Raw genomic sequence first — 27,137 nt, 5'->3', positions numbered from 1 at the left:
TTTTTTTGGTTTTTCGACAGGAGAGTGGACAGTGAGAGAGAGAGACAGAGAGAAAGGTCTTCCTTTTCCGTTGGTTCACCCCTCAATGGCCGCTGCGGCCAGCGTGCTGTGGCCGGCGCACCACGCTGATCCAAAGCCAGGAGCCAGGTGCTTCTCCTGGTCTCCCATGCGAATACAGGGCCCAAGCACTTGGGCCATCCTCCACTGTCCTCCCGGGCCACAGCAGAGCTGGCCTGGAAGAGGGGCAACCGGGACAGAATCCGGCGCCCCGACCAGGACTAGAACCCGGTATGCTGGCGCCGCAGGTGGAGGATTAGGCTAGTGAGCCTTGGTGCCGGCCCCTGCAAACTTTTTGAAGTACCCTTGGGTTTTGTAATTTAGAAGAAGACTTGAGTAAATTAATTTTAAATTTGTTGAGCTCTACAAACTTATGATAGCAGAAAACTCAAAAATCTCAAAATCTTGTAGCAGAAGAAATCAAAATACCATACCTCAGTTACTGCTATAGAAAAGATGAAGCTGGGAAGTGTGGTGAGTACTACACACATCATCATAACAGGTCTCCTAGCAAAGGAGAAAAAATAAGCAAAAGCAATAATGTACAAGATCAACACTTCCTGTTACATTTTGCTAATTTTGCAGTTCCTGTTCCATTCATCTACGGTTTTTTTCTGAGAAGCTACTGCTTTCCTATTTCCATTTCCCAAATGTTTGAGTACGGCAAAGAGGAACTCGTGCAAAAACCACATTGCTTTTCCTGAACAAAGGGGTGAGAGATTTCCAAATAATCCGAATAATGAGCAAACCACTGACTTCTAAATCATCAAAGAGCAAGTCAAATGATGCTGGACAGCTGCATAATTCATTAATTGGAATCCTACCCAAAAGGTCAGGCTATAGTGACCAACTGGGAAAGAATAGCATGACCATCTCAAGTTATGTATATCCTATGTTGCAAAATTGATTGTCCAAAAATACATTTAGAGATGATAAACTATTGAATATTTAAAGATAACTTAAACTAAAATCATTTAGATATTTTTTACTTGAACCAAAAAATTACATACATAGAAAAATGACATACCTTTTAAAAGTTGTTTTTGGAACTACTTCTTAAACTTAACATGATCAAATAGTTATGGAGATATGGTACGGATACTATTTTATCTTGTGACAGAAAAAAGCTACAATGTACGTCTGGTATTATTTACTTAAAGGAAGACAAAAGACACTCAAAGTTTATCTGTAATGAAATATTTACCCCCATTTTTCTTAGTTAATATATATTAGTTACATTTATATGATTATGTGTTTCTAAGTGCAAGAAATGTTGGATGCTTCAAAAGGATTAACAATTTCTCTTTGATCCTCTTATGTCTCTCTCATCCCTGGCTCATCTTAGATATTCTAGGTGAAAACATAATTTAGCAGGTAAAATTGCCTCTCTCTCACAGCCAGATCTAATGTTACTTAGCTAAAACCAGCTTGGATGGGACTTCAACTTGGTCGCTTTGCCTCTTTGTTGGAGCTCAGATACAAGTTTCTGCAGCATTTAGCTCAAATAAAGATTGGCTAAACCATGACAGAATCCTTTTCTACTCTAGGTGACCTCTAAAAGATGAAAGCACCCCAGGGATTATACCTGATCTCTTCTTCATCCAGTCCTATGACATTAAATACCACCCACCTGCCCATGACCCTCAAATATATGCTGGCCCTCTTCCTGATTTCTGGGCTTGTACACCCAACAACCCGACATCACCACTTGGATGGCAGAAGCAATGTCTAAAGAGAATCCGCATCCTGCTCCATACATGTTCAACTCCATCTTTCAATCCTGTCTGATATACTGCTGAAACCAATTTCAAATCTCTTTATTATCATCTTTCATCTAAAACATTTCCTAAATAGCTTCTATTAGTGCTTTTATTCTTGCCTATCAAGCTGCTCCTTTTTTTTTTTTTTTTTTACTGGAAACATGTTTTTCAAATGTAAAACACAGCTATCACTACACTGCTTTTACAAATTTCCAGTGCTGAGCGTTGGGGTGGGGGACAGGAGAGCAGAGGGAAGGGTAAACTGAAGGGTTAATTATTTAATGTACCCAGAGCTTCAGTTTTGAAGAATGAAAAGGGTTTTGTGAATGGAGCACTACAATGTGATTGCATGTTCACAAGAAAACAACAAAGTTGTGGCTTGTGAACCCAATCAACCATTGTAGTAGAAATACTGCTGGCTTGGAAGGAAGGTGAAAGAGATGGGAAGAAATGAAAAAGGGATGCTAACTTCTGGAGGTCTAGGAGGAAACTGGCTGATAGTGCTATTTGGCTCCAAATACCTTATCCACAAAAAGGGAAGAATGACGGGTATGGTTTGAATAGGACAAGGTCCTGAGCTCATATAAATGGTTAAATCTCAAGTCATTAAGTTGATGGCACTAAGAACATGGAATCTTAATCCAATTATGGTGTCTAGAAGGTGGGCCTAGTTGGAGCTTCTTAGGTCATTAGGGGTATGTCCTTGGAAGATGGTTCTTGTAAGAGGGTTAGTTACAAGAGGTAAGTTGGGCCTAACCATTCTTTCTGCTTCCTGGCTTGCCACGTGACTGTTCCACCACACACCCTCTGCCATTCCTGTCCTATCCTCTGGCTCCACCAGGTAGCCTAACCGATCCTGACTGTGATCCTCCAAAACTGTGAGCCAAGATAGACCTCTTTCCTTCATAAGCAGCTTATCTTAGGTACCGTATTGTAGTCATGAGAAGCTAATACAGAAAAAGAGTTCCAAGGAATGGAATCATTACTGAAAGCGTGGAGGCAGCACTGGAAGTGATTAACTGGCAGAGGCTCAAAGTTCGAAGGAGCAGGCTGGAGAAAGTTGAGAAAGCTGTAAGCAGAGCATCATGGGGGATTCTGCTAAGGGCCTTGAAGACCAGAATGCTGAAAGGAACATGGACAGTAAAGATCTTGTTGATGAGATCTCAGATGGAAATGAAGACTCTATCAGAAATTGGACTAAAGTCCCCTTTGATACCTGGTGGCAAATAAACCAGCTGTACGTGTCCCTGTCCTGAGACTTTGTGGAAGGCCGAACTTACAGCTGGTGGGCTAGATTCTTTGATGGAGAAGATTCCAAAACAGCAACAACACAGATATCATCAGCTGCTTTTAGTCACTTTTACAGTGAGAATCAAGAGCAGAAAGGAACACAGCAGAACAGTTTGAAATATTTGCAGCCTAGTCAGAGAAAGAAGGAAGGAAAAGCTTGTTTGGGACACAAAAGTGAGGTAAATAAATCAATTGCTAAGGAGATTGGTGCAGTAAAAGGGAGCCATGTGCCAATCAGCAAAACAACAGGAAAAAAAAGGCCAAAATGTTGTCCCTCCCATCATAGGCCCAGAGACCTGGAGAACAGAATTTGCTCATGGGACCCTAAGGTCAGCTCTAGGGTCTGGCTTGCTGTCGAAGTGCTCCAGGTTCGCTTCAGTACTGGTACAAATGGGTCCATGCGTGGCTCTTGCTGGTGGGTGACTTTGGTACCGTCCACGTGCTAGTGCTGCAGGTGTGCAGAATGTACGAGTCATGTTGGCTTCCATGGGGATTTGACTGGAAACAGAGAGGCCAGACAGAGCTGTGCTGCGGGACTGGGTGATGCCCGGGAAAGCTGTGGGAGTGAAGCCACAGCGGAGATCCCAGAAGGGTAGAGGTACCAGCAACGTGAGACCCTGAGGAAAGCTGCAGACACTAGCACGCAGCCTCAGGCAGCAGCCATGTGGACAGAGATCTGCCTTGGACATCCTGTGTGTCCAGAGACCTGTTGCAGGGGTGGAACCACTGCACAGAGCCTCCCCGAAAGCAACGCCAACCAGAAATATGGGTTGAAGTTGCTGCAGAGTTCCCATCTCAGCACTGACGCAATTATCAGACAAAAGCCTGGCTTAAGGTGCTGCTGTTGGACCTCTATGTGCTTCTGTAATAAACTGGCAATGAAAAGGACTCCCTTGGGTGGGGATGGGGAGGGGTCAATGAGGAAAAAAGTGAGCTCAGTCACAATGGGTTAAACATTACTGCCTGTGGAGCAAAAATTCTGACCCTGAGATTACTCACAGAGGAAGCATGATGGGCAGGACAGGTCAAATAATAATTTGGGAAATGACTCTGCCCAGAAACAAATAAAGATGCTCTTTTACCTAACCCATGAGTCAAAGTTCCCCTGTCTGGCTTTCCAGGCCCGAACCATCCAGCCTTAACTCTCCAGTGCATAAGCACATTCTCGCTTTCTCCTCTCCACAACAACTTAGTGAGCTCATACTGCATGCCAGCTGCTGGAGGAAAGCAGGTTACAAATATCACTCTAGTCCCACGAGAACCCTCTGGGTGAAATATCACTCCTCTTTTATAGATGATAAAAGAGATATTGAAAGTTTAATTAGTTTGTCCAAGGTCCCACTACAAGGTGAAAGATGACTTCTAACCCTGGTCTTTCTGACCCCAAAATTCACACTCTTAGTCGCTCTGCAATACTACCCAGCCCATACCTACTCGCTCCTTTCTAAATACGTTGGTCTTCTCCCACCTGTTAAAGAAAATGCGTATTCCTACATGAACTCCTGATGCATACTCATCTCCTCCCTCCGGAATATCTTCCCACTCCCATCTTTCCAACTCAGATCAAATCAAATTTTTCTTGCAACACTTTTTGTGACTACCCCCAAACACAATGTTCTCTTAATGAATCTAAGTCTATAAACCTCCCTCATTGAAAACCTGCAGTGCAAGGTCCTGGGGTGGGCTGATGGGGTAGGGCAGCTGGGCAAGGAAAGATGAATCAAAAGGTCACCTCTCTGCTGTCAGTATTTAATACTGATGACTCTCTTATCTGGACTAATAAAGGACTTGTGGAAATAAATAAAATGACACAAAGAATGCTTCAAAATAATGACTCTGTGTTAGCTCAGTTAAATTTGGTAATTAAATACACAGGCCATCCTTTCCTAATGGAGCTGTAGGAATATCACGTTTTAAGAAAAAGTGGGGATGATTGCTTTAACTCTTCTAAACTCTATGTATGTCCACACTGTCACTTGAGTGATCGAATAAATTTTTACATTTATGATTTTAAAACTACAGTAGCTGGCTCTGGGGATGTCTCTGCCTTTCCCTGGAAGGGACAGGCTAGCAGGGCAGAGTGGATCCTCTGCACCCTGTGACTGTGGAAGCCTTGTGTTGTAAGACCACGGGAGCTCTGTGACTGCACAACAGGGCACGGGGTGTAGCTGTGTCTCCAGGAAATCACTGTGTGCAGCACCAAAGGCTCAGCGCTCCCCGATAACCGGGGTGGGTCACTGTAGCAGGATCCATGACCACACAAGGACTGCAGAGATCTGCTGTGTGGTTCAGGGGGCAGTGCAGGGGCGTGTTACACCCACTGTGTGCTAACCCCGGGCACTGATCACCTTGAAAGAGAAGTGACGGTGTGATTATACCAAAAGGGGTGATCATACTCTCTTCCCTGCTGACAACAGAGGAGATCGACCACACCCAACTTGGGTGTGACCCTGAATACTTGCCCCACCCTGGGGCACTGAGCAGAGCTCCCAGACCACACCCTTGACACACATCTGGGTATTCAATAAAAAAGAACATCATAAAAATGTCCATACTCCCAAAAGAAATTTACAGATTCAGTGTGATCCCATTCAAAATATCAATGACATTTTTCTCAGATCTAGAAAAAATGATGCTAAAATTCATATAAAAACACAAGAGAGCCTGAATAGCTAAGGCAATCTTACACAGACACACACACACACACACACACAAGCTGGAGGCATCCCAATAGCAGATTTTAAGACATACTACAGGGTACTTATAATTTTTTTTTTTGACAGGCAGAGTGGACAGTGAGAGAGAGAGACAGAGAGAAAGGTCTTCCTTTTGTCGTTGGTTCACCCTCCAATGGCCACCGCGGCCAGCATGCTGTGGTCAGCGCATCACGCTGATCCGAAGCCAGGAGCCAGGAGCTTCTCCTGGTCTCCCATGGGGTGCAGGGCCCAAGGACTTGGGCCATCCTCCACTGCACTCCCAGGCCATTGCAGAGAGCTGGACTGGAAGAGGGGCAACAGGGACAGAATCCGGCACCCCAACTGGGACTAGAACCCAGTGTGCTGGTGCCGCAGGTGGAGGATTAGCCTATTGAGCATTGGCGCCGGCCCAGGGTACTTACAATTAAAACAGCATGATACTGGCACAAAAAGACAGATAGACCAATGAAACAGACTGGAAACTCCAGAAATCAATCCACACCTTTACAATAAACTAATATTTGACAAAGAAACTAAAATCAGTCCTTGGAAAAAAGGACAGTCTCTTCAATTAATGGTACTGGAAAAACTGATCTCTGTTTGCAGAAATGAAACAAGACAACTACCTTATATCTTATACAAAAATCAATTCAAAATGGGTGAAGGATCTAAATCTATGACCTCTATCTATACCATCAAATTATTAGAGAACATTGGGGAAACTGCAAGACAGTGGCGTAGGCAAAGACTTCTTGGAAAAGACCCCAGAAACACAGGCAATCAAAGCAAAAATAGACAAATGGAATTATATCAAACTGGGAAGCTTCTGCACTGCAAAGGAAATACTCAGGAAGGTGAAGAGACAACCAACAAAATGGGAGAAAATATTTGCAAGCTATGAAACTGATAAAGGATTGATATCCAGATCTATAAAGAGCTCAAGTAACTCAACAACATCCAAACAAACAATCCAGTTAAGAAATGGGCAAAGGACTTGAACAGGCATTTTTCAAAAGAGGAAAATCAAATGGCCAACAGACACATGATAAAATGCTCAGGATGACTAGCCATCAAGGGAATGCAAATAAAAGCCACAATGAGGTTTCATTTCACCTCAGTTAGAATGGCTCTCATACATAAACCAACAAAGAATAAATGCTCATGAAGATGTAGGGAGAAAGGTACCCTAATCCACTGTTGATGGGAATATAAACTAGTGCTGCCATTGTGGAAGACAGTGTGGAGATTCCTCAGAAAGCTGAAAATAGATATATATATGACCCAGCAATCCCACTCTTGGGAATTTACCAAGGGAAATGAAATCCATATACGAAATCGTTATCTGTACTCCTGTGTTTATCGTAGTTCAATTCACAATAGCTAAGATCTGGAATGAACCCAGATGTCCATGAACTGATGACTGGATAAAGAAATTATAGTATGTATACACTATAGAATACTACTCAGTCATGGAAAGAATAAAATACTGTCTCTTGCAACAAAATGGATGCAACTGGAAACTATCATATTTAGTGAAATAAGACCCAAAAAGACAAATACCATATGTTTTCCCTGATCTGTGGTAAAGAACAGAGTACCAAAAAAGCTATGTATAGGATTGAAATTGACATTTTGTGCTTCAATGATTGTTTACACCCCTGAATAGTGTTTTTTTCTTACTATTTATTTTTTAATTTATTTTTTCTTACTCTTTACTTAGTGTAGGGTTAATAATTATGAGTATAAAGTAATCTTTGAGTATAAAGTAAACTGAAAGTAGATCATTGTAAATATTAATAAAGGGATTAGGAGAGGAAAGAGGAGGAATGCTGGGAGCATGGCAGGGGGGAGGGTAGGGTGGGAAGTATCACTATGTTCCTAAATCTGTATACATGAAATACATGAAATTTGTATGTATTAAATAAAATTTTAAAAATAAAGAATTGAGTGAATGGGGAGTGAGAACTAAAAAGAAATTTGAAGAGGTAGATTTATAGCTACTTAAGCAAACCCTTTGATAAGAGTAATGGATGACTATTAACCTCGAGGGTCTCCATTAAAATCGTCCCACCAAAGATATTTAGCAGTACCTCTAGAGGAGATGAGGGAGATATGTCTTCTCATTTGTAGATGACACAAAATCAAATGGGATTGTTAGCCTTTGGAATGACACAACCAGGATTCCAACTGATTAGAAAGATGATTTAAAATCAATATAGTGCTATTTAAAAGGGGTAAGAGTAAATTAATGAATTCAGCCTAAGAATAGTTCAAGTATTCATTCATTCACTCACCCATTTATCTAAACTGTTGTAAAATGTATGTTCTACATCCTGTTCTAAGAATGGAAAGACTCAGAAGATGTAGTCTGGCTTTAAAGCACTTACAAGTTTCTGAGAGTTGCCCAAGTGCAGGTAGAGGGAACCCTGCCTTAGAGCAAGTTTTTCACTCATTTAATTACATTCTCAGTTATCAAACAGGCAACACAGTTACAACTGAAGTCAATAGCGTTAAATCAACATTTGAAGTCATAACTGCACCAAAAGGACATGAGGGATCTGTGAGATTGTACCCAGCATTAAAGAGTCAGGAAGCATAAGAAGGAGAACGCTGTAAGAGCAGAAGAGCTAGAAATCATGGGACAAGAATGACTGGTGGAACTCTGTATATTGGAGAAAAGAAAAACTTAGCTCATGGTTGAGATGACAGCGATGCTGCTACCTTCAAATGTTTGAGAAGCTTAACACACCTCAGTAAGCTCATAGAATTCACCCCTGGAGACACAATTTTGGGAATCATCATATCGGTGACAGTTTATATGATGGTAGTCAGTTAGAGCACTCAAAGAGCAATAGTAGGGGGAAACTGGGAAGCAGTGGGCAGAGAGCTTCTGGCCATGGCCAAATTCACTCACATATAAAGTGAGGGCAGAGGAGGTAAAGTCTACAGAGTGGATAGGGAAGGAAGCTACATGGTGGCAGGTTTTAGGCAAACATAAGGAAATAAGATGAATAATCAGACTAAGAAACACCCATAGAAAAGAGGGACTTAGGTTAAAATCAGAGGTAGATTGTGCACTGTGCCAAATGGTGTAGCAGGTGAACTCTAATAGTTCTTCCTGCTTTAGTATTCCATGGAACACAGTCAATATTTGGTTCTATGAACCAGGGGAACAGCAGATTTTTTAAGGGTGGAGCTGATGTTCAGGAATTTCTTTCAAGAAGAGTACAAGCATGTGCTGTTTCAATGACAGACTACATATACCATAGGGCTCCCTTAAGATTATAATGCAGCTGAGAAATTCCTGTCACCTAGTGACATTGTAGTAGCATCACATCTTCAAAGCAACATGTTGTGTTCACGTATCTGGAGTGATGCTGTTGTAAACAAATCAAGGGAGCTGCTGAGCTGCCAGCCATAGAAAAGTATGGCATATGCAATTATATATAATACATTATGCTTGATAAATACAATCAATGACAATGTTACTGATTTGTCTTTAATGAATTATATGCTTTAATCATTCTTTAAGCCTGTACTCCTTTTACTTTTTCAAAGAGCCCTACAAAACAATATGCCATTGTTACAGGTTGAACAGAGTGTCTTAAACTCTGATGTCTTAATGTTAATATCTGATGGATTACAGGTAAATATGGCCTAATGATGCTGTGTGAGGTATGGCCTGTGGGAGTTTTTAGGACCCTGGGGGAATGCCTGGGACAGTGGTTCTTGAGAGGTATGATTATTTGAATTGGAGTTCAGCCTAGGTTCTCTCTCTCTGCTTCCTGTCCTACCATGTGATTGTGCATCCGCTCCCACCATCACCAGCCTCCGTCAGACATGAGACTGTGGGCTTGCTCAATACTGTAACCTCCAACTGTGAGCCTCAATAAACCTTTTTCTTTCCCCCCAAAAAAGTTCTTCTCAAGGTAAAGTAATGAAAAGCAGACTAATACAGCCCTGTTATACCAGCAACAGCCTCATACTCACACATCTTGTGTTCCCAGCATCTCTTGATTGACCCAAGAGGTGACGTTGAATGATTGAGCTGTATCATCCAGGTTTGCGTAAGTAGACTCTATCATGTCCACACAACAATGAAATTACCTAACAGCCCAGTTCTCAGAACTTCTCATGGTTAAGTGGTGCATGACTGTATTACCTTATGGACAAGGACAGTTAGGAACTGAGGGGGAGAAAAGAAACAAGGACAGCAGCAGGTGATGGTTGTCAGAGTGTTAGTTTAGAAAATGCTCCTCAAGTTTTCTTGAACAGAAATAATCAGGAAAATGGTCTGACACTGGGTCTGAATGTATCAAATTTGGGAACCCATGCTACAAACTCAAGTGTACAGCAGCCGTGTAAAAATGAGTAAAAGGTCATGGAACACAAGAAACTGACGCAAGAGAAATGAAGAATTCATGGAATATGGTGAGTTATTGCATGTAGTGGGGGAGAGAAGAGCAAAGGAATACTATGTAGATTAACTACTGGGCATGGTGAGGCAAGGAACAGATGGCATGCAGTCAAGTGTGACAAAACGATTGACACTGGGTCTTGAGAGGATGGCAGACCCACTGAGAAACGGGAGTGCGCTGGGAAAAAGCTAATCACCAATGTTAAATGGTATTTTACCAGTGATCTCTCAGGGGCAGAAGAGAATGGGTTCATTTCTTTCAGGTTAGCCAGTCTGTGTATAGCGTACAGATGTTTTTGGTGGTGTGCATTACATGTGTGTGCTACTGTGGAAGAGTAAGGGGTAGTCTTGGCTCAACTTCTGGACTGGGTGGTCTTTTTACACTTGCACCTCAGTTTTCCCATTGTATGATGTGTACTACAATTGTTCTTATACATTAGGGTCAGGAAACTAACTAAAACAATACATTGTGTTTAGAATTATGCCTGACATAAAGTAGTTGTTCAATAATATCTGCTCTTGTTTTACCACGAGTAAAGCTACTAATAACTAAAATAGATCAATAGCAAAATCTCACAATATGGCAAGGAGTTCAGCAAGGTAAAACGGATCACAAAACGTCGAGGTCTTTCAAACTTGGCACTGCCCAGAATTCCTGACATGTCATAGTCTGAGGTAATGGTACTCTGAAGGACTCAGGAATATTTCTGAAATATACCTCTAGGTCTAAAGACAGCATGGGAATTCCCACAAACCCTGCAAAACTATCCTGCCCCACAGTGTTCTCAATGGAGCTTGGCTTGTTTCAGGCTATAGCCTTGAAGCTAAGTGAGTTCACACATTCAACGGATATTCCAGGAAAGGCTTTTGCTTACTTACTGGAATATACTCATACAGTTCGGTGTTTTTATAAATAGATTCTCTTCATTCCTCCCACCATCTCCCTACTCCATTATGAAATATTACAAGTAATCTTAAAAAAAAAAGAAAAAGAATTGAGGAAGTGTTTAACAAAGTAAGAGAAAGAGCACTGGATTAGAGTTCAGGCTCAGTCATTGATTTAGTTATGTCTTGAGTCCTATTAAATTTGTTTTCTCCCTTATAAAAATGGGAATGTCTCTTGACCAACTTCACAACATGGCATGCATGTCAAGTAAGAAAGTGAAACATAAAAACATTGTGCAAATGCAAAAACACTTTATGTGAATATCAGTATATTGTTTATTCTCAATAGATAAGAGATCTAAAAATATTCTCAAACTTGAGGAATATCAATTTGAGTATGCAATTTTCTCTAGCTTTATCATTTCTGCCACTTCTGAGAATCATTCTAGGATTACAGAAGATTATATTTTCAGTAAAAAGTTAATTCAGCCCAGGGTAATAACATTAATATCCACTGAGTGCTTCCTATGAGCCAGGTGCTATGCTAGGAACTTTATATGCATGATATTATGCAGTTTCTTAAAACAACACTCCAAGGAAGAAATAGGTTGTTCCTATTTTGTCCATGAAAAAACCAAAGCTCAAAAACATAAATAACTCACACAAGATCCTACAGCCAATGTCACAGCTGGGATATGAATCCAGGTCTTTTTTCTAAGTTTTATTCCCAGGGCACAGCCATTACTAGCTCAGCACTCATTCTCTCTGGAAGTCCAGCTTCATTGCACTGATGATGCCAACATGGGCCTTCAGGGAGGTTCTAGAACTCTAGAACAGTTTCTTCAACATTTAGGAGTAGGGGCTTGGCACATTGGTTAAGATGCACTTGGGAATACCTGTATCCCACATCAACGTGCCTGGGTTTCAATTCTGATTCCACTTCCAATTCCAGCTTCCTGGTAGGGTGCACTCTGGAAGTAGCAGTGATGACTTGGGTGGTTGGGTCCCTGCCACTATATGGGAGGCATGGGCTTCCCACTTTGGCCTGGCCAAGCTCTGGATGTGATGGGCATTTGAGGAGTGAAGTAGCTAATGGATGATGCATTTCTATCTGTCTCTTGACCTTTCAAATAGAACGAACAGGGGCCGGTGCTGTAGCTTATTGTAACTTTATCACTATTCTTTAAAATTTTGCTTAGTTATTTTCACTTCACATGGAAACCAGAGAAAGAGAAAGAGACACACGGAGAAACAGAGGAGATCTTTCATCTGCTGGTTGATTCCCTCAAATGTCCTTGCTGATGTTAAAAATAATACAATTGGGGCCAGCACTATGGTGTAGTAGGTTAAGCTACAGCATGCAGCACCAGTATCCCACATGGGTGCCAGTTCGAGTTCTGGCTGCTCCAACTTCTGATCCAGCTCTCTTCTGTGGCTTAGGAAAGTAGTAGGAGACGGCCCAAGTCCTTGGGCCCCTCCACGCGCATAGGAGACCCAGAAGAAGCTCTGGCTCCTGGCTTCGGATTGGCTCAGCTTCCACCATTGCAGACATCTGGGGGAATGAACCAGCAGATGTAAGACCTCTCTCTCTCTCTCTCTCTCTCTCTCTGCCTCTGCTTCTCTATAACTCTGCCTTTCAAATAAATAAATAACTCTTTAAAAAAAATAAATAAATAAATAAAAATGAATGAATATAAATAGATTTTTAGAATGTTTAATCTTTGAATGCTAGGAAACTACAAAACTTCACATAATTAATTATTCTGGAAAGATAATTTGTACTTTCAAACTCTACTTTGTATAGTAGCAATTACTTTTGTATCATGATCTTTAGCCATGAAAATGTGATACTTTTTATTGTCACTTGAGTCTATTTTAATATCCAGATACACATCTCTGGGAATTAAGCACAGAATCCAAATACACATAGGGGGGCAAATGTATTTTACTGAGTTGCATTTTTTCCTGAAGCACAATCGGCATTCAAGTCAGAAAGAATAAAGGAAAAGTTACATGAGTTTAAGGAGATAGCACAGAACTGAATACATCTGGGCTCAAAAATGCCAGCTCTACCACTCCCTGGCTTTTTCACTTGACACAGGTAATCACTGTGTTAAGTCACTGAAATGGAAAGTTTCAGTTTCTTCTCATCTATAAAATGAGAACACTATCAAAGACACCTCACTGGATTGTCATAAAGTTTACATTTAACTGTATGGAGAGTGTAAAGTTCCCAGAGTAGTACTTAGTAGCCGTTCTTCTCTTCCAGGCCAGTGAAAGGTTACCTATAAGGAAGTAGTTTAATAGTTTCACTAAAATTATAGATAACCTTTTATCTAAAACTATTTTAAAAACTTGTGGCCAGCCACACCCACAAACAGAAACTAAAGAAAGAAATCACTGGAAACCGTAATTATTGTGACAACCCAAGTTACTTTAGCACAGGGGAATATCCAGACTGGATGTACAAAACCCAATCTGAACAGACACCAGAGGCAAGTAGAAAACCACTTGCACTGGAGAGTAAAAATGAACGACTTTCTGCCTTAATCTCAGTTGCCCTAGAAGATTGGAACTGTGTCCTCCAAGAGGTAATTTAGGATAGCAATTAGAGGTGCCAGTTATGGAATCAGCTAGACTTAGGTTCGAGATCTGGCTCTTTCACTCACTAGTTGACTGACTTTGGGAAAGTTGTTTTAATTTCCCTAACCCTCAGGTTCCCTTTGGAACCAATAATGATAAACTTGGGGAGGGGGGAGCATTTGGCATAGCAGATAAGATACCACTTGGGATATTCACATTCGATATCACTGTATGTGGTTCAAGTCCTGGCTTCTCACGTAACTTCCTGTTAATGCACACCTTAGGAGGCAGCAGATGATGGCTTCAGTACTTGGGTCCCTACCATTCACATGGGAGACCTGAATTGAGTTCCTGGATCGTGGCTTCAGCCTGGACCAGCCATGGCTGTTGTGGGCATTTGGGGGAGTTAACCAGCAGATGGAAGATCTCCTCTGTCTGTGTGTCTCTTTCTCTTTCTCTGGTTTTCAAATGAAGTGAAAATAAATAAGCAAAATTTTAAAGAATAATGATAAAATTCACAATAAGCCTCATGAAATAAATACATACTTCCTCACATCAGTTCTTATATGAGGTGGTACAGAATGAAATGAAATTCATATATAAAACTATTTTTACATAATCTACGGCATATAAAAAAAATCATGGGAAGATGAACTCCCTGAATGACATTCAGAATCTAGAGTCCTAGGGATCTGAGCCAACATAAAAAACAAACAAAACCAAGCAAAAATAAAAGCAAAAACACTGTTCACTCCTATTGTCATTTGGATCTTCTTCCATTCCTTCCTTCAAAATTCCCCACCCAGCCATGAGTCATGGGTAGTCAAAGCAACTCCAAGAGGGGTTGGGGGTAATAAGAGGAGGGCTGAACCCAGCTTCAAGCTATCCCTCAGGTGACCCTGGGGTTCAGGTCCTAGACCCCACTGATGAAGAGAAGTGCCAACAAGAAGTGGATTATTTCTGAAAGTGCCATAAGAGCCCTGCCCTCTGGGAACTGAAGGTAGCCCATCAAGGTTCACGGGGGTCAGGTGCAGTGCCAGCACCTAAAGAACTCCACACTTTAGCTCAGCCTCCAGCGTCCTCCTAGCTGTCTTTCTAGACATGATGCTATGTCTATTATTTTTACATTTCTGCCCTTACTTAAAAGGGGTGGTTCTCACTTTGCAAATGTGTTCTGTTTTTGATGTTAAAACAAAAGAGCAGTAAGAAGGAAAATTTAACTCATCAAGAAAAACAAAGAAATCCTAGATGAGTAAGAATTAGATCTGAAGATCTAAAAGGAAAATGTATCATTCTGATACAAATGTATCAGAGATTATTTGTTCTCAATACTTTTGTATGGATCAGTATAATCATTAGCTAAACCACTAGTTAAATCAACATTAAATCTCAATTCATTTAAACTATTTCTGTATTCTTATCAAAGTACTTTCTCACCATAAGGGCAATAGAATTTAACAACATAGTATTCTTAATAAAAATCTAAGTAAATGAACAAGCTGTTTATAATATCTGAAATGGAAAAAAATAAGATAAAATATCTGAAATGGTTAATGGTCAAAGTATGCCTTAGACCTACAAAACAAAAAGCAAACACTTAAAAAACAGATATTACATTCAGTTTTACACAAAAACCCGCATTATTTCTGATGACTGATGTAAGCTAACTATGATACCTTCATGGGACTTAGTGTAAGGAGGAATCAGGTCCAACATTGTCTATTTAGGGCATCATGGACTCATGCTAACACCATGTCATTATCACTCAGCAAAAAGGAAAATGTAAAAAAAAGAAAATGTACAGAAGATACTAGGTCAGTGCACTTACAGAAACAGTGATGTAACTTCATTCTTAATCTCACACTTTATACCATGTATATGCCATGCTTACATCCTTAAAGAGAGAACATTAGCAAACAACTATGAAAGCATCACAGAGACTCGCTACTAAAGCATTCTTCTACTTACCATCCTTTAATTTTTTTGTAAAGATGACGTTTCTTGTGTAAGAGAACTTTTACGGGAACCCAAATCAAAAGACTCACTACAGCGACATAGGCGATAGAGCAGGAAACAATCAGCCAGTAATGTGTTTTCTCAGACGCATTCCTGGTCCTCTGGTAGGCAGTGGCAAACTGCTCCATAATCACGAGCGTGGGAATGGAGAAAGCAGCAAACTCCAGAAGCTCGAAAATCACGAGCTTGATTAGTCTTCCAGAAGCCATCCTGAGGAAACGTGAGCTGACAAGGTCCCAGCGCTTCCCCTTTGGTTGTGAGCAGCATATGGACACCAGATACTGAGCTATGATCAAGTTCCTTGTCCTCGAATCACTAACCAGTGACTTTATCCTTTTATTGACCCTTGTATGGTTCAATGAACTTCCAACTTAACAACTGTGGTCTCTTAAAGAAACAGGGCCATTGTGAAAATGATCATTCAATGTATTTGTACATCGATAATTAGAAGCCAAATGAACTTTAAAGCACTTCTTGGAGCATTGGTAAAAATAAAATTTTTAAATGTAGTCTTTCTTGCTATTGTTAGCATAAAACTATTTATATAATATTTAAGCCTTTAGCACAAAGTCATTTAAATAATATTTAAGCCCTGTTAGGTAGAACCATTTGAATAATACACCTTCGAGTGGAAGGGGAGGCGTGGATGTAATCCAATTCCCTATTTTCATGTTTTAGTGAATTCAGGCAAAAAGAGATACTCAAACTCTGAACCTTCATCTTAGAAAACTACACCCTACTCTTCAAAGTACGTGAAAAAGGAGTTTGAATTCACTTTGTTAACTTCCCACCAAGGATTCTTCCTGATAATTTACTTAATCATAATTGTATAATAATTGCTATAAAACATAGATGAATATTGCTTTTATTTTATTGGTCAGGAAACTAATATTAGAAACCAATGATCAGGACAAACACTTTATTTTTTTTAAGATTTATTTATTTACTTGAAAGTCAGAGTTACACAGAGAGAAGAGAGACAGAGAAAGAGAGAGAGGTCTTCCATCCAATGGTTCACTCTCCAACTGGCTACAACAGCCGGAACTGTGCCAATCCGAAGCCAGAAGCCAGGAGCTTCTTCCAGGTCTCCCACGCGGGTGCAGGGGCCCAAGCACTTGGGCTATCTTCCACTGCTTTCCTAAGCCACAGCAGAGAGCTGGATCAGAAGAGGAGCAGCCGGAACTAGAACTGGTGCCCATATAGGATGCCAGCGCTTCAAGCCAGGGCATTAACCTGCTGAGCCACAGCATGGGCTCCAGGACTAACACTTTTTTTTTTTTTTTTGACAGGCAGAGTGGACAGTGAGAAAGAGAGACAGAGAGAAAGGTCTTCTTTTTCCGTTGGTTCACCCCGCCAATGGCTGCTGGGGCTGGCGCACCGCGCTGATCCAAAGCCAGGAGCCAGGTGCTTCTCCTGGTCTCCCATGCGGGTGCAGGGCCCAAGCACTTGGGCCATCCTCCACTGCACTCCCAGGACATGGCAGAGAGCTGGACAGGAAGAGGAGCAACTAGGACAGAACCGGCGCCCCGACCGGGACTAGAACCCAGGGTGCCGGCGCCACAGGCAGAGGATTAGCCTATTGAGCCACAGCACCGGCCCAGGACTAACACTTTAAGAACTATCTATATGTAGTCAAAAGCATAACAAATATTTAAGACAATTATGACCATAAATATCCTTCCTTCCAAAGAAAAGTTGGGGATGGGGGCTGGTGTTGTGGCATAGTGGGTCAAGCCACTGCCAGTGATGCTGACATCCATCTGGGTGCTGGTTCAAGTCCCAGCTGCTCCACTTCTGATCCAGCTCCCTGCTAATGCACCTGAGAAAGCAGCAGAAGATGGCCCCTGGCACGAATGTGGGACAGTGGATAAATCTCCTGGTTTCAGCCTGAGCCAGCCCCCAGCCATTTCAGTGAACCAGCAAATGGAAGCACACTCACCCTCTCTAAGTCTGACTTTCAAATTAAAAAATAAAAATAAATAAAAAAAGCCAAATTTGGGAGGTCTAGCTCAGCAGTTAAGATGCCTGTATCCCATATCAGAAGGCCTCAGTTTGAGTCTTGGCTCTGCTTCTGATTCTAGCTTCCTGCTAATGTGCACTCTAGGAGATAGCAGGTGATGGCTCAAGTACCTGAGTCCCTGCCACCCAAATCAGAGAAGTGGATTGAGTTCTCAGTTCCTGGTTTTGGCCCAGCCCAGCCATGTTTGTTACAGGCATTTGGGGAACAAACTAGAGGATGGAAGGTATTTCTCTCTCTCTCTCTCTATCCCTCCCCCTCCCCTGCCTTTCAAACAAAAATAAATAAATTTTTGAGAAACCAAATCTGAACACCTATAAGCAGGACCTCACTAGGTGTTACAGTGTGAAGATGAGTGAATGACAGGAGTCCCTGTCCTGAAAATGCTCACAGTCCAATGGCGGAAAAAATTCATGAACAACAAAAACAGAACAAAGGTCAGAGTATTAACTAAAGGATATGTCAACACACAGGGGAACTTCATCTTAGGGCTGTGGGAAGGGGAAGATCAAGGTAGATGTGGGATTTGGGGGAAAGGTGACATTTCAGCCAGAAAACAAAAGAGGCAAGGAGGCTGCAATGGTTGATCAGTCTGGTGTGGTCCCACAGAACAGGGGAAGGCAATGTTAGAAATCAGTTGGGGTTGGGGCTGGTGCTGTGGTGTAGCAGGTAAAGCTGCTGCCTGCAGTGCCAGCATCCAATGTGGGTGCTGGTTCGAGTCCTGGCTGCTCCACTTCCAATCCAGCTCTCTGCTATGGCCTAGGAAAGCGGTAGAAGATGGCCCAAGTCCTTGGACCCCTGCACCCGTGTGGGAGACCTGGAAGAAGCTCCTGGTTCCTGGCTTCGGGTTGGCACAGCTGTGACCCTTGTGGCCAATTGGGGAGTGAACCAGTGGATGGAAGACCTCTCTCTCTGCCTCTGCCTCTCCTTCTTTCTCTGTGTAACTCTGACTTTCAAATATAAATAAATAAATCTTTAAAAACAAAGAAATCAGTTAGGGTTTATTATTAAATATAAGTGCCCCATTAAGGATCTAGGTATGTAAGTATATGGCAGGCAGTGAAAAAGCAATGGGTTCTGAACACAGGAGTCACTGGATGACTTGGAAAAGGAGTTAGTACAGATGTAAAGGACAGAAATAGCACCACCTGGAGACAGGGAAGCCAGCAAAGATTCAGCAGAGCCTGGGCAAGAGGTGAGAGCCTCAGCTAACACTAATGGAGCAGGAGTGATGAGGAGGACATTGCACCAACAGATCTTGAGCCCACGACCCTCTAAGAGCTGGCATCTCTTTCTTCCCTGCACTGTCTGACTTGTAGGATGCCTTCTAACATTCTGCTAGCAGCTCAGGATTAATACAGTCTGCCTTCCCACTGCACAGCAATGTGTCAGGTGACTCCTCAACTATATCCAGCTACTCTACATGAGCTCAAATTTTAAATATACTAAAGTTTGGCAGAAGTCCTCTCAAATGAGAGGAGACTTAAAAGAATGAGTGGAGAAAAGAATATGTAAGGGAGAGGAAGACACCATTTGAGCATTGGTTCTGTTGTCAACTATTTCTAATATCACATATAATTGACTTCGATTGTCTAGATCGTCCCTAATAAAACTTTTTATTTAATTGATACTAGATACAAATTACATTTTAACTGCCTAATCCTCTGTCTGGAGTCATCAGTGCTATGTTGCATATACTTTATGTACTAATAGGAATTAAAATCTGAACTTTGTAGAGAATTACTAACTAAAAACAGTATGAATCCATGGAAAAATAAGTATCTTACACAGGTCTGTAATTTCATTGCTCAATTTTATTTCCCTTTATAGGGACTTAAACCAGCTCTAGCTTTGTATTTCTCATCTGTGGTTTCCTTCTGGTTTCTCTCTCTTCATTTTTACCTCCAAAGATAAAACCAAGAACAGCAGCATTCCTGTGACAATGACCTGCGGCTCTTCGGCACACGGAATGGTTTATGTTTGAGCAGCAGGGAGGCTGTGATTCTCACCTTCTGCTCACAATGATTCCAGCTCCATGTGAAGAAATAATTGTGTTAACATTGTCCATTGGACAGTGACTGTGTGCACATCATGACAGTCCTTCTGATTAGGGAGAGGGCAGAAATGCAGACAGGTAAGACCCAAGTCCATTCATGGAACGTTCTAGGCAGGTTAGGCCTGTAAAGGGCCACCCTGCCCAAAGTCCTCCAACCTCCTTCTGCCAAGATGAACTGGAACTGGACTATGGAATGTCAAGCAGATTATGTGTGGAATGGCACGAACTGGACAATTCTTATTCTCAACCTTGGGAATTTGAATTCAGAAACACAGGGGGATAAGGTAGGTAAAGTTAAGGAGGTCACAGTTTTGAGTCAGAATTAGAGCAAGCCAAACTGTATTGGACAGAACCACCCAGACATGCTATGAATACTCAGCACTACTGATGAATGAGCGAGTGAATGATCCACTATAAGCTGTCTACGGAAGAACTGCAGGAATTAGTGGAATGACGAAGCTAGCCTGAAGAGTGAGAAGACTGAACAGATCAATAGGGAGGAGAAGCATCCCAAGAAAGAAGTTTCTATATGTGCCTCACATGTTTCCTTACAATCAGGGGTCTTTGTTCTTTGCAACAAGAAGATTTTTAGTGAAACACAAAAGCATGTTTATGAGCAGGGGTCAAATTTCACTCAGAAAAAAACATGTAAAAATAAAAAACCAAAAAGTTAATCAGAGAAGCCTTCTCAAAGGTGAGCTTGGGCCTGTACTGTGGACCCAAATCAATATTTATAAATAGCTACATCAATCTTCTCTATATATTGCAATGACATTTCATTTGGAAAATAGTTCCAGAATATTCATGGTGTAGTGAGCAGTTGGAGAGGAGAGGAGGTGGAAAGTGGGTTGCAGATGCTATGTCAAAGAATATGATTGGTATCATACATTTTTATTTGAAAAAAAAACTATAGCTATGGACTTAAATGCACATCTAAGAATCCAAAAACAGACTCAACAAGATATTCATAGTGTGATCTCTGGAGGAAGGACCAGATGGGGTAGAAAGAGTTTTCATTTTATATTAATATTGCCATAGTTGAGTATTTCACAAGCATACAATTTAGAGAACAATTTGAGACTATGAAACATTTTAAAAGTAATTCCAATTTAATAAAACTTTTGTGGTCTAATTTTTTTTACCCTTTCCTGCACTGATTTGTTTTCCCTCTTTTTTCCTTAAGCATAAGCCGAATAAACAAATTTCACTTCCACTTATCGTGTTAGTGGTAGTGCTAGAGGCAAAAACAGCAAAAATGCAAGCAGAAGACAGGGGACAGTCTTGAGTAATTGTTGGGGGGGGGGGGTTGAGCCATCTTTCCCACTCAGGACAGGGCTAGAAAGTATGATCACCACCCTCCATCATCCATGTTAAGAGCTTTCTCCTCTGTGCAGCCTTTCCTACCCTCCTTCTCCAAGGGAAAGTGAACATTTTCTCCTTTGTGCTAAACACTATTTGAATACTTCTGGGTAGCACTTACCTCCCTATATCATTTCTTTACACACAGGGCCCTCCACAAAATCATAAGCTCCTTGGAGGCAGGGTACAATATTTCTCAGCATGTAGCAGGCCCTTAATATGTATTTGGAAAGAATGAACTGTAGGAGGATTGGTAAGCGGTAGGGGAAATGTGCAGGCCTTCAACAATAGCTAATTCCTCTTTAACTGCAAGGAAATGCTGGCTTTTACACAGATATTTCAGAAGGAGAAATCGTGTACAATCTGTGCCAATATAATCTATATAGTCATTGAGCCCACATACCTTAATTCCCTTGCTTAGGCCCAATTAAAGCTACCACATCTCCTTCTGCCATGCCATGACTCTGTAGGATCTCCAAATGAGAAAGAAAAGACATGGTCCCTATGGTTTTCATTTCATGATGCATGTTAGGAAAAGACTATGATCCTTTCCAAGCACCGACAAAGACTTTACAAATGCTAGTGCTACAATATCTTCCTGAATCCGTGCATCCTCAAAAGTGCATACTCTATAAAGGATTTGAACCATTACCAGAAGAGGCTGTAGAGGACTGTCTGAGGTTTTTCTGGTCCAAGACAGAGCCTTTAATTATTTTAAGCTTTAGCCTTTCTCAGGTACCAACCACCTATCAACAGAATGGAAGGCAGGACACGTTCCTTCATGAATAATAGAGCAACCAGCTGGTCTAGCAAAGCAAAAGAATGTCATTAGGCCAAAACTAAGCTACTGTGAGGAAATAATCCAGACCCTCACTGGGAGACAAAGACAGAGGGAGGTGAGAAAAGCTTTAAAAATCACCTGCTCTTCAGCTGGGACCTGTTTACTCCAGTCCTGATTCTTTCCCTTCTAAGTCCCCTGACGAATCTGCCATGCCACTGTGCTGCCAGTAACTGGGAGGACAGGGAAAGCGACATCTCCAAGCCTCAGACCCTTGACTTGGGCTGTGAAGAATCTTGTATCTCAGACTCCTATTTATTGCTGGGTTCAACAACTTCCTGGTAGAAAACAGATTGGTTTTCTGAAGCTGGATCTGTGGTGGAAAAACTGAGTCTTGTGGTTAGAATTCACTTCCATGTAGGAGTGTTGATGCAGTGTTTTTTATTTTAGTAAGCAGAAGATATCATTCTGTCCAAGGGAACACCTGTTCTCCACACTTCCAACTGTCATTTCCTTCCTGCAGGCAGGAAGTCAAAAACTGAAAGTCTCTGAAATTGTTAGTAAGATCATTTTTAATCTCAAGGTTTGTTCATTGTTTTCAGTATACAGTCTGGGAAGCAAAATGTGAAAACTGCCAGGAATGTCCTGGCATATCCGTGGTTTGTTTCCTGTGATCATTTGGCGTTGATGTGCAAAAAGGCAAGCGCTGGTGGTAATGAAGCTGCCGTCAGGATCACACTGCACAGACAGCCTACGGAACAGGTGAAAGTCTACCTCTGGGCCTAATTACTGATTAGTTGTAATTTCCAAAGAGTTGCTAATCCTCAAAAGTGTGTGTTAGCAAATAAATCACTTGGAAAGAATTTAGTAAGATTATGTTACCATGTGATATATGCCCTTTTACCAAAGTTTATAATGTAAGACAAAGTAAAATTTCAACTTTCAGGCTATTAAATATTTGTAAGAGCAAATTTGTAAGACCAACGACAATAGCATATTCCCTTTTGCAACTCTTTTATAAAACTGGTAACTGTATTCTTGAAATTAACAAAAGGTAGAGAATTTTTTAAATTATTAAAAATCATTGTGCTCCATGAAATGTTTTTCTACTATAATTACTCAGGTCTTACAACAGCACACAAATTGTGTAAATAGGATCTTAGAACTGGAGAAACAATCTTAAAGAAAAAAGGAAGTTACTACATTCTATGATTCTACAATTTTATTTTTCAAGACTTCCACAATTTGAGTTATCCTTTCAGTATTTCAGAGTAACAAGTTTAAGCAAATAAGACTTATTTAAATGTAGTACATCTGTAAACAATTTGCATAAACTTATCCCAAAATTTACACAGATGTTTTCTCCTAAATTTCCCAAAGCCTCACTGCTGAAGACTTAATACAGTTGCAGCTCTTCAATTTTTGATTACTTAAAATAACTTGAAACCAGGTAGTAATGCTGCCCATATTCTCACAAAATAAGCAAGAATAATAATTATTCACTTACTTTGGTCAACATGGATAAAATAGTTGAAATTCAAGTGGTTTGCCTGCATGCAGTGCTCTCTAACTCCACTGGGTGGTGCAGATTCGGTTTGTTCTTTGAAGATTTGAGTTGATATTGTGGGACTGGAATCTTCTAACCTAAGTTCCCCATTTTAAAAAATTCAGGCTATAAAGGTACGAGTCTTGTGCAAGACAATATCCAGCCAAGCACCACATCAGGCTGTTTCAGTCAACAATGAACTACATAGCTCACAGTGGTCCCATGTGATTACAATGGTGCTGCAACATTCCTATTGCCTACTGCCATCACAGCAGTGGTACAAGACATTACTCATGGGTCTGTGGTGAAGCTGGTGTACACAAACCTGTTCAGATACACAAATACGTATCATTGTGCTACAGGTGCCTACAATATTCAGGACAGTACTATGCTATCCAAAGCCTGGGAGCAGTAGGCTACACCACACAGCCTGTCTACATACTAGGCTATACTACTGAGGTTTAAGTATGTGCTGTGACATTCACACAAGGACAAGTCACCTAAAGATAACTTTCTTAAAAGGTATCCCCATAGTTAAGCAATATAAGATTGTATCTTAGGGCCGGCACTGTGGTGTAGCAGGGTTAAGCTGCTGCCTACTGTGCTGGCATCCTAAATGGACGCCGGTTCAAGTCCCGGCTGCTCCACTTCCGATCCAGCTCTCTGCTATGGTCTGGGAAAGCACTGGAAGATGGCCCAAGTCCTTGGGCCCCTGCACCCATGTGGAGACCCGGAAGAAACTCCTGGATCCTGGCTTCAGATCAGCACAGCTCTTGCCATTGCGACCAACTGGGGAGTGATCCAGCAGATGGAAGACCTCTCTCTCTGTCTCTGTCTCTCTCTCTCTCTCTTTCTCTCTCTCTCTCAGCCTCTCTTTCTCTGTGTAACTCTGACTTTCAAATAAATAAGTAAATCTTTAAAAACAAAAAATATTGTATCTTATATTCTGTAAATATGGCCAATTGAGCTTTATAAACATTCAATGAGGCAAGTCAAGGGCTTCACCTCATCAAAAGCCCCCCTCCCCCAGTGGCTTCTCAGCTTTAACCTCATAGGGTTAAAACAGAGGGAACCTTCCTTGTCACATAGATAGCAGGGACCCACCAATTTGCCATCACCTGGTGCCTCTCACAGTGTGCCTTATCAGGAAGCTTGGCCCAGGACCCAAACCCAGGCACATGGCAAGTGAGCATCCTAAGCAGCGTCTTAACTGCTAGCCAAATGCCTGTCCCTAGACTCTCTTCAGCGTCCTAATAAAAAAAAACTATTAAAGTTGCTACAAAACATGTCCAGCCTAGCTGGAAACAATATTAGTCCTTATGATTTCTTAAACTATTAAATTCTAATCTTGTACTATAGTTTCAAACTTGAGTGTTTTATTTCCCTTATTCATTTGTAAATAAATGAATTAAATACAACACATTGACAATATCTTGGAAAGATCCGAAGACTACCAGTTTCAACAATTTGTCATGAGGACTCACAGGACTCAGAATATTGTACTTGAAGCAAACTTAGTGGTGAGAGAAGGCGTACAGGATGAAGTTCAGGAGAAAGGAGGCACAATCCAAGGGCCTTCTCCCAATTGAGTCACATGGGTAATGGACATGATTAGTCCTCGAGTAACAAGCAGTGACAACACATGAAATGTTGCCAGCAGGAAAGCTCACTGGAGACTCAGTGCCTGGGGTTTTCACTGGGCACGGATTCTGTAGGTACTCTTTGCCTAGGCTCCCAGAAGGAAAACAAAGGTTCAGCATAAACCTTGTAAGTTGGGCAAATCATTTAGGCATAGCAAGCTACTTTTGTCAGTTCTGAGAACAGTGGTAACATTCCCCAAATCCAGGTTCCCAGACAGCAGCTAAGGGAAACCTGGTAATAGGTCTTTCAAAAGAAAGCAGTCAGACTTGCTGTGCTAACTTTTCTGTCCAGTTATTCATCATTAGATCCCACTAGGACTCACCTGCTAAATTCCATCTTCAATTCTGTTATTGTTAAATTGAGACAATCAGAATTAAAGAAATGAGGAATACATACAAAGAATTGGGGTTATATTTTATAACTGTTTACATTTATGTTTTCAAAAAGTCACCATTCATTGGAGCAAATTTTTCAGTCCTGTGTTATTTAATTGTAGACAAACCAATTACATGTAAACAGCTAGCTAATCATAATTAAATACAGAAGCAAAACACGTGGTTTAAATTACTACCACAGATATGCTTTAGTTTCTATTTTTAATAGTTACTTAGAATCTGGCAAGGCATTAATCTAAATGCCTCTCCTCCATTATGATAACACGACTTTGAACTTGTATCACAGGGCCAGTATCAGACTATTGATGGATTGATTTGGACTGGAAATAAATCCATTAGCCTCAATAATTAAGGATATTGAATGACCCGACAAATATAATTATTAGTAGGATCTAGATTTGCTGATGCTGAAAAATGTTTTGGCAAGACTCTGGCCAAGCCTGAGATGAACACCTGGACTCAGCACTGTGCTGTAAGAATGAGTTGTGGTGCTATGACAGGGCCCCAAATCACACTCTACATACAAGAGGCTGTGTTCCTGGGGATAGAAGAAAGGAACACATTAATCAACAGTCTCCTTTATCATCTTTCCTGGAAGATGCCAATGATTGTAACACATGGGATCCTGCTAGAATATTTTCTAAAGGGGGCCAGCGCTGTGGCATAGCAGGTTAAGCCACCACCTGCAGCAGTGGCATCCCATGTGGCTGCTCTACTTCTGATCCAGCTCCCAACTAATAGCCTGGGAAAGCAGCAGAGGATGGCCCCTGCACCCACTTGGGACACCTTAAAGAAGCTCCTGGCTCCTGGCTTCAGATCAGCCCAGCTCCAGCCATTGCAGCCATTTGGGGAGTGAACCAGTGGATGAGAGCTCTCTCTCGCCCTCCTTCTGCAACTCTCCCTCTCAAACTAATAAACAAACCTTTAAAAAAAAGAATATTTTCTTAATAAAAAAGTGTTTTGAAGAACATGTAGACTTATAGGTAATCATATAGGTTCCTTTGCTAATTTTTTCATATGTTCAGGAATATCATCTGTAAAATTTATCCATCTTCACAGCTCCTAGCTATAATGACAATATTAAGAGGCTCCATTGGTAGGGTGGAGCAAGATAACAGAAAATCTTGATATTAGGCTAGGGAAATTTAGACTGACTCTATAGGACAGGTGTTCAAAAGACAGGCTACATAAATGAGTTCTAAGTGTCTCTGAAGCACCTGCAATTATGTGTAAAACTTTAGGCAGGAGCATTGGAAGTTCCACATCTTTATTCAGCTTTTCAAAGGGGACTGTGATCTCAGAATGTTAGTGAAGCCTTAGACCAAATGAGTAAGGTGACTTACTTCAAAAGGAGGAGGTTCTATCATATAATATATGGAATCCTGACCAGAATATTTTAATAGTCTTTATTTTGAAGAACATATAGACTTAACGGAAATTATAGAATCACTGTTGTCCAAACTAGTGAGACCGAAGGATGACTTGGGGCACTTGATAAACTACAGCTTTCTAGTCCTATCCCAGATCAATTAAATCACAATCTCCTTGCAGACAGACTGGGAATCTGTATTCTAACAACTATGATACAGTGTGGGGAATAGAAGATTTTAGCATCTTTAGAATTATGCCAGGCTAGACATT

The 27,137-nt window shown here is 41.2% G+C and overlaps 1 protein-coding gene and 1 long non-coding RNA gene across 2 annotated transcripts in view; one reads left to right on the top strand and one right to left on the bottom strand.

The window, feature by feature from the left end:
- The window catches only part of TMEM236 (transmembrane protein 236), a 40,748-nt gene extending 24,835 nt beyond the window's left edge, over nt 1-15,913 (bottom strand). The window contains 2 exon segments of the mRNA NM_001101709.2: nt 492-564; nt 15,657-15,913. Of these exon segments, the coding sequence (NP_001095179.2) occupies nt 492-564; nt 15,657-15,913 (330 nt within the window).
- Nucleotides 15,914-22,166: 6,253 nt separating this feature from the next.
- Nucleotides 22,167-24,390, top strand: LOC149122572 (uncharacterized). The gene is made up of 2 exons (XR_016219699.1): nt 22,167-22,676; nt 24,120-24,390. It is a non-coding gene; the product is annotated as an uncharacterized LOC149122572 (long non-coding RNA).
- Nucleotides 24,391-27,137: the final 2,747 nt, after the last annotated feature.

Source organism: Oryctolagus cuniculus, chromosome 13 (genome assembly GCF_051225735.1).
Source record: "Oryctolagus cuniculus isolate XC-2025 breed Fujian yellow rabbit chromosome 13, ASM5122573v1, whole genome shotgun sequence".
Taxonomy (NCBI): Eukaryota; Metazoa; Chordata; class Mammalia; order Lagomorpha; family Leporidae; genus Oryctolagus; species Oryctolagus cuniculus.
This window is presented reverse-complemented; position numbering and strand designations above follow the sequence as displayed.